The 7,500-nt window shown below is 41.5% G+C and overlaps 1 protein-coding gene across 2 annotated transcripts in view; it reads right to left on the bottom strand.

Moving 5' to 3' along the window:
* The window catches only part of LOC147605848 (uncharacterized), a 7,806-nt gene that overhangs the window by 283 nt on the left and 23 nt on the right, over positions 1-7,500 (bottom strand). The window contains exons 1-4 of one of the 2 annotated variants that reach the window (XM_086792584.1): positions 7,199-7,500; positions 6,738-7,112; positions 6,235-6,657; positions 1-247 (exon numbers count right to left, since the gene is read on the bottom strand). The exon at positions 1-247 is cut by the window's left edge and continues 283 nt beyond it; the exon at positions 7,199-7,500 is cut by the window's right edge and continues 22 nt beyond it. In XM_086792584.1, the coding sequence (XP_086648710.1) occupies positions 6,287-6,657; positions 6,738-7,112; positions 7,199-7,367 (915 nt within the window). In that variant the 5' untranslated portion in view covers positions 7,368-7,500 and the 3' untranslated portion in view covers positions 1-247; positions 6,235-6,286. Of the gene's footprint in view, positions 248-419; positions 950-6,234; positions 6,658-6,737; positions 7,113-7,198 lie in introns of those variants that run through there. The other variant, XM_086792585.1, reaches the window with a different exon arrangement.

Genomic DNA, 7,500 nt, shown 5'->3' with positions numbered 1-7,500 from the left:
CCTCCTCCACAATCTAGGCAGGAGGCTGTATATGAACATCTAACTCCTCCTCTTGCCAAAAAGCATTACCTTGTATATCAACTAGAAACACCTCACGAAGCCAATCAAACTGAACATCTAGAAGGTAATCAACTGGAAAGAGAGAGTCATCTGTTGTCCATAAGCAATCTGAAAACTGCTGCAATCTAGTGCATAACCAAGAAACCCACTCAAGTCCAAACACTTGCCCCAGTAGGAAATCCCAATCCTGCACAAAGAAAACCTCTCAGCAATAGGCTTTTGAGTGGGCTCTTCTCCTGATCACAATCCAGGGAGAGGAAGACCAACCTCTTGCCTTACATAAATGTAGCAAATCAGCAACAAAAGAACATTTGAAATCCTTAACAACTAGAACATGCAACTGATCATTGTTCAACACATTAGCATTCCTCACACCCCAAATGTATTTGAGCACATGATATCTACAAAGCTACAAAAGTGTTGATATTCTGGTGTCTCAGGAGTGGAGGAACCACACCGATCCATTTTGAACTTTCTACCGTGCTCCATAGAAGTGCCCAAATTTAGGCCCTAACAAGCCTCCACTTTGTCACCTTACAACTAGAGCCATACAAGCCATTTCAGAGACTTGCCCCAAAAACTAACAATAGTAGGGCAATTTAAAAAGAGATGTTGAGGAGCACATATGCCAGATGATAAACCAACTTTATGAGGTTTAGAGCCAATAGCGAGGGCCCTTGAAAGAACTTTCCATGTAGAAAATCTATACATCATTCGTATCTTGACTACCCACAAAGTTGACAGGAGGTAGCCCCAAGAACTGTCAGGCCAATCTCTGTTCCACAATTTATTAAACCTGCAAACCCACTGATGGGGTCTGACATCAAGTGCAAATAAACATTCTTTGAAGAGGGAGCATGAAAAGGAGTTTGCTTAGGCCACCAGCAATCTGAAAATACACATTGCTCATGTGATCAATTTGCAAAGGAGGAAGCCATCCAGAGCAAACAACAAGTATGTCACAGAGAAGGGGAAGGCATTGAGGTTTAAGCTTAAAATGAGTCTACCTTAAACCAGTCCCCTGCAGCAAGATCCCATAAGTCCCCAAAAGTCACAATTCCCTTATTATTCAAATATCTTGCAGTCTTAACATTCTACGTGAGAGGAGGGGTCAGAAGACCAGAACACCATACTGATTGTAGTAAAAGAGCATTCCCAGTATACCTGGGAGAACCATTCCATTGCAGAAAATTGCGCGTCAGGTAACGTAAGTTTGGCATCAGAAAACAACTTATGGTACCATTGCAAAGATTTCCAATCACTCCTTGAAGGTTGGAGTTTTATTATGTATGCTGGTAAGCTTTCTAAGACATTTGAAAGAATTTAGTTGTCCTTACAATCTCGCATTGCACCATTCTTTCTCACAGTAATGAGGCCCATCGTGCTTAATTACCTTCTGTTTCCATAGTCGTCGTGTTGTGCGCTCTATATCCAATTGCAGATGGTTTTTGCTAGGAGATAGCTTCGAGCTGGCTGTTTTCCAGACATGGGGTATCCAATATCGATAGGTCCTTCTGTGCACTCTATATCCAACTGCAGATGGTTTTTGCTAGGAGACAGCTTCGAGCTGGCTGTTTTCTAGACACGGGGTATCCATTGATAGGCCCAACTTTGCCATCTTATCCTGCGGACCCCCTGTCTTTCTCTGATCAACCTGTGTCTCTCTCTTCCTCGCTCTCAATGCAGTAGTATTGTGTGTGGATAGCCATACCAGAGGTATTGTTGGCACTACAAATACTCATTGTGTTGTGATTATTCCATATTGCCATCTTATCCTGATGAACCCGTGTCTCTTTCTTCCTTGCTCCCAATGCAGTAGTATTGTGTGTGGCTAACCGTACCACATTGTGGTGTGACTACTCCATATTAATAGACAATTAAGTTTAACATCAACCCATAGATTACGAACTGCTCCATTAATTTTGATTTAGAGGACAAAAGCCGCCTTCTCATTGTGACCGTCTGTGGAGTAGAGTTGCATAACCTTTGCAAGATAGCTTTCCCATGATGCTTGACTTTCACATCCTTCTTGTGCTTCCTTGGATTGATGCCCTTGCTATGGAGGCGACTCACGAGTCACTACTTTACGAACCCGTAGCCCACATCACATGTCTCTCTCTCTCTCACCTGATATTGTCTTGCTTTTGCAACAAGAAACAATGTCAAATTTGCTATTGCTTTTTTTTTTTTGGGGGTCCCCAAGGTGGTAGTTTAGTGGAAAAAACTGTGGAGTTTCTACAAAGGTCTTTGGTCTGGGGGTACTTCATATTAGCGTAGGCTACCATTTGCACACCTTAGACTGTGTTATCATTTGATCGTCATGGTGTTTTCTTCCACCCTTCTTTTTGACGATCCTACACCAGGGATAACAATGTGCAATGCTTGCCCTTTAAGCTCATGCTCTAGATTAGGGATGACTATTGCCATGGAAATCAAAGATGTGACTCAACCTACGAAGCCCAATTCTATCAAAGCTGTGCAAGGTGTTCACTCCAATCATCCGAGCGACTAACTCGTGGGGTTCGTGCTTCTATGGCTTGTCCACCACTACCTACAAAGTCGCCAATATTTGGAAGGGTGGTACCCCCTTGTGGTACTCGTGTGTGTGTGGTGAGTAGTATGGGGTGTGTGTGTGTGTGTGTGTGTGTGTGTGTAGCCAAGTGAAATTCCCATCTTTGACTAGGAATGAAATAAGACCTCATGGAAAAAAATAAAACAATGTCAAATTTGGAAGACAATTTGAAGCACAATCACATTTTGATACTTATTTCCATGGTAATAAATCAAAGTTTGAAAGTAAAGAAGAAAACTCTCTCACTATTTTTTTTTAAAGATGCTTCTTTGGATTCTTCATAGTCGAGGATTAGTAGAGGGATAGGTAGAGTGCAAATCCTAGCCATTCAATCCGGTTGCACGAAAATCAAGGAAACTCCATCTCTTCGATTTTCTAGTCAGCATCATCATTAAGGATCTCCAAAAAAGTTGTTATGTAGAGAAATGAAGTCGTCAATTATTTCCATCACTCCTAGAATACATGCTAATGTGTAGAGAATTGAAGCTCTCACCCATCGCCACTAGCAACCTCTTGAAAATCAATGTGCTATAGGGTGCAACATTTGTGTAGCAAGGGGGAGCATGTACCTTAGTCATTTGATATAGTTAGATTCCAAAGGTCAAAAAGGCATATAAAAGGCATGTAATCTAGCAAGTGAAGTAAAAAAAGGATCTAGATTTCACCAGGTCTAAGCGCCTACTACAAGTCGGCAAGTGGGGTGAACAAAGTCTCCAATCATCAGTTATGAGAGGGAGGTGGAGGCTAGATACTATGGATTGGATTTAGGAGCAAAATAAGTAGTAGTAACCTATGAATCTTAATTATTTTGTATCAAGCCTACAGAAAGAGGCTCAATCTAATGCAAAATGTGTGCTTTTGATTCATAACCTCATTGTGCCATTTTGTTAATCTTTCAGTAATCTTTATTAGTATTTAAAAACCATACCTCTAGTTGTGTTTGATCCACCTTGAGCTTCCAAATCCATGAAACTTGATTTTGTATTGGAGCTAACTTTATCTCTTTTTGTCTATTAAGCTTTAGGATTAGGAAAATCAGAGACATCATTACACATAAAAATTATGTTCTTCCCTCTTCTAAATCCCATTGAAAATCAGCTCATATCAAGGGATTGTTCAACTCCAAATCGAAGCTTTGGGGGCCATTGCTAAGCACTAAATCATCGTCAACCTCTTTAAAATCTCAAGATGGCTCAAAAAGCTTATAGTAGGAAGTGGCCACAAATTTGTAGAAGTGGAGCTTTTGCATTAAAATCAAGTCTTCGAGCTACAAATATAAACTTGGTGAGCTTAGCAATATTGAATGCACGATTCTACTATTTTTTACTACTTCATTGGATGTCATAAATCTTCTACATTACATAATTTGAGAAAACTACGATTATCTTCTAATCACAGTATTAACAACATTCACATAAGGTTTCAGTGTTTCTCAAGCTCTGAATGTGCTCAAATAAAAATTTCCATTCTAGAGTGAAACATTTTGAGCTAATTGGGTTTTTGGTAATTATCATTACATTGATCTCCATTGTATGGGAATAGACACTTGCGTTTGAATGCCCATTTTGCTAAGACCTTCCCACTTTATAAAAATCATGGCTAACTTATTTGTCATAGAGAAGTTTAAGGAAGAGGGTTCCATACATGGCAAATGAAGACCAAGATTTTGCTTATAAAAGATGCATTATGGGAAATTGTAAGTGGGAGGGAAAAATATCCAGAAGCTCATGGGGATAAAAGGAATTTCTGGTTGAGTAAAGATGAGAAGAGGTCAGCCACCATAATTACATTAGGATTAATTGATGGTTTTTTTCCACCACATTGCTTTAGAAAATACATCTAAAGGTGCTTGGGATGCATTGGACACACTATTTGGGGCCATACAAAAGAATTTAGACATAACTTTTTAAAAATACAAAATTTTTGTCTTGGATGTAAAAAAAGTGAATCAATCTTAGCACATCTAAAAAAAATGAAAAGAACCGTCCCCAATAACGAAAGTGAATCAATCTTAGCACATCTTTAAAAATGAAAAGCACCATGCACATCATGGACATTAATATTAAGTTCTTAATTTTTATTTTGGCAAGTGGCTCCTTGGTACTTTCACAATGGAGGGGGAACTAGTCATGTAATCTTCTCCTTCATTGGTCTGAATCCCATTGTCAGTATCCATGCTATAGCCATTGTCGATGTCAGTGCTATAGCCATCTTCCTCTCCGTAGTCACTAGGATCAATTGGCTAGCATTGCTGTACCCGTGGAAGAAGAAGATGCCATAGCCATCTTGGTAAAAAGTATGACCATAGATGAGTTTAGGCCATTGATGGCTACACTTAAAGATCTTGTGGAACCAACACTTGATAGTGTAGAAGCTTTCTTCTCAAGAGGACCACGACCAAGGAACAAAGAAGGACCAAAACAAAGGTGACCTGCCACTATTGTAGAAAGAACATGGGCCTCATGGTAAAAGATTGCTAACACAAAAGCAAGCATAAGTAGCAAATGTTATGGTCAAGGATGAAGACAAGGCTTTCCAAGATAGAAGTAACGTAGAACAATCATTCTAAAAAATGAAGGGAAAGGCTCTCACCATTGCTTGTAATCCATCCTAATTCCTCCCGTATGTAAAGTGTCAAGAAAACGTTGTAGCCCACACAATAAACTGAGATGGACCACTCCATCATATGACTAGGAGTGTAGGTCCAATGTAGTATGTTAGGTGATAGACCCTCATCACATTGAGGGGGGATATTGAAAATCAATGTGGTGGAGGGTGCAACATTATTCTAGCAAGGGGGAGCATGTACTTTAGTCATTTGATATATTTGGGTTCCCAAGGTCAAAAGGGCATGTAAATGTAGCAAGGGGGAGCATGTACTTTAGTCATTTGATATATTTGGGTTCCCAAGGTCAAAAGGGCATGCATGTAAATGTAGCAAGTGGTGTAAAATAAGGACCCAAAATTCACCAGGTCTAGGCATCTACTACAAGTGGGCAAGTGGAGTAAACAAAGTCTCTAATCAACACTTATGAGAGGTATGTGGAGGCTAGATTCTAGGGATTTGATTTAGGGAAAAAATAAGCATGATTAGGTGGATCATTACCACTAAACCATAGAGCTAATCACTTTATATAAAAAGAGGCTCAATCTAATGCATAATGTGTGCTTTTGATTCATACTCTCATTGAGTCATTTTATGAATCGGTCACTAATCTTCATTAGTATCTAGATTATGTAAAAACCATGCCTCTAGTTATGTTTGATCCTCCTTGAGGATCAAAATTAACTCAACCCACGAATATTTGCTCAGTTGTAAGACCTCAGGAATCTTTACCGTAGACAAGAGGGGGCTCTCAATCGCTCTCGGTCGGCCCTTCTTTGCCAGGGAAAGGATTCCTGAGGTCCTAATTTCGCCTAGTCCATGTAGGTTCAGCCGGCATTACCATGACCTCTCTCTCTCTCGCGCGCGCGCGCGCGCGCGTGCACACAGATGTGTAAGTACACACATGCCTACTAATTGAGTAACAACCGTGAATTGTGATAACAAAACTATATTAAGAAAGGGTCCTGGCGTTTCTCTCAAGTCTTGATGCTCTGACCTGATCAGCAAATTCTGATGATTGGCTGAACCCCAAGCTGCATCCGTCGTAGTTAGAGACTTCCAACGCCTAGAAAATCAATAAATGGGCGTACGTACTCAGCTGGCGCCTGGTCATCACAGCCATGATCAAAGTGGTGCTCTTGCAGGGCTCCACTTTGAAGAGAACTAGTCGTGGAATGCTTGAGTGTATTTCCTTGAGTATTTGCAAGCCAATATGTAGATGTTTGCGAAGTTGGTAAGGATGATAAGTAGGTGCCTCCTACACAAGCGGCGGTTTGTTCTTGTTCTGCAAAACACGGCAAGAAGAGAGAAGATGGCTGCAGAACTGGCGGTGACTGTCCTCCAAGTTGAATAGGCCGGCGGCTCTGTGTGGGCGGTACTGTAACATCCTGGAGGGCAGAGGGCGTACCTTTTGTAAATCCTGCAAAGGTGATCTGTGGGTCATTGAGTGCACAAATATTCATCAGTATCAAAGAGCTTACTTCAAAGCATCAAACTAACCGTAGGTCGAAACGTCTCCTGTGCTAGGAGCAACGGCTTGTAATTGGATCGATTTGAGATAGACGGTGGATAGTGCTCCGACCCCGTTAGTTGACCATTTCGTCTTTACTGTTCGATTCCTTGTCTCTGTACTGTAATTCGTAACAGGTAGTGCATGGCTGCGCAACTGCTGCCTACACTGCCTTGCCATTATCACGTGCCAGTGGTTCTTCACGGCGTTGTCCGTCCGTCCGGGAAACAATTGAGCGATCATCGCCCATTTATTCCCAAACACTCGGTGGGCGGCCACAAGACGCTCCTCTTCTGCATCAGTGAAGGCCCCCTTATTGATGCGAGGGTCGAGCTGGTTGAACCACCGAAGCCTGCAGCTCTTGCCTGCCAAAAACATAAAACGAGACATCAAAGACCTAATTGGGTCTATTAAAAGTTTTAATTATTGGAAGGGTAGGATTAAACTCAACCTGATCGGCCGTGAAGCTCTTGAGCTATAAGGTTCCAATTGTGAGGTCCGTGCTGCGCCACAAGCTGCTTCAACTTCTCATCTTCGCACGGCCTCCAATGACCTCTCGCGCTTTGCAAAGGGCTTTCCCCCTGTGTCTCCTCTTCATTGCTGATCAAGTTCAGCTCCATATCGTCCTACGATTGACCCATGATTTCGTTGTCCTACGTTTTCTAACCCTCGGAATCTTCAAAGGAAGAGTCTCATGTATAAATCAAGGGAGGTGGTGTGGGTCGAGGGTTTGTGGTTAACGGGAGGTGTTGA

Source organism: Cibotium barometz, chromosome 58 (genome assembly GCF_041138505.1).
Source record: "Cibotium barometz isolate CiBa-2024 chromosome 58, ASM4113850v1, whole genome shotgun sequence".
Classification (NCBI taxonomy): Eukaryota; Viridiplantae; Streptophyta; class Polypodiopsida; order Cyatheales; family Cibotiaceae; genus Cibotium; species Cibotium barometz.
Note: the sequence above shows the minus strand (reverse complement) of the source record. Positions and strands in the feature narration are given on the sequence as shown.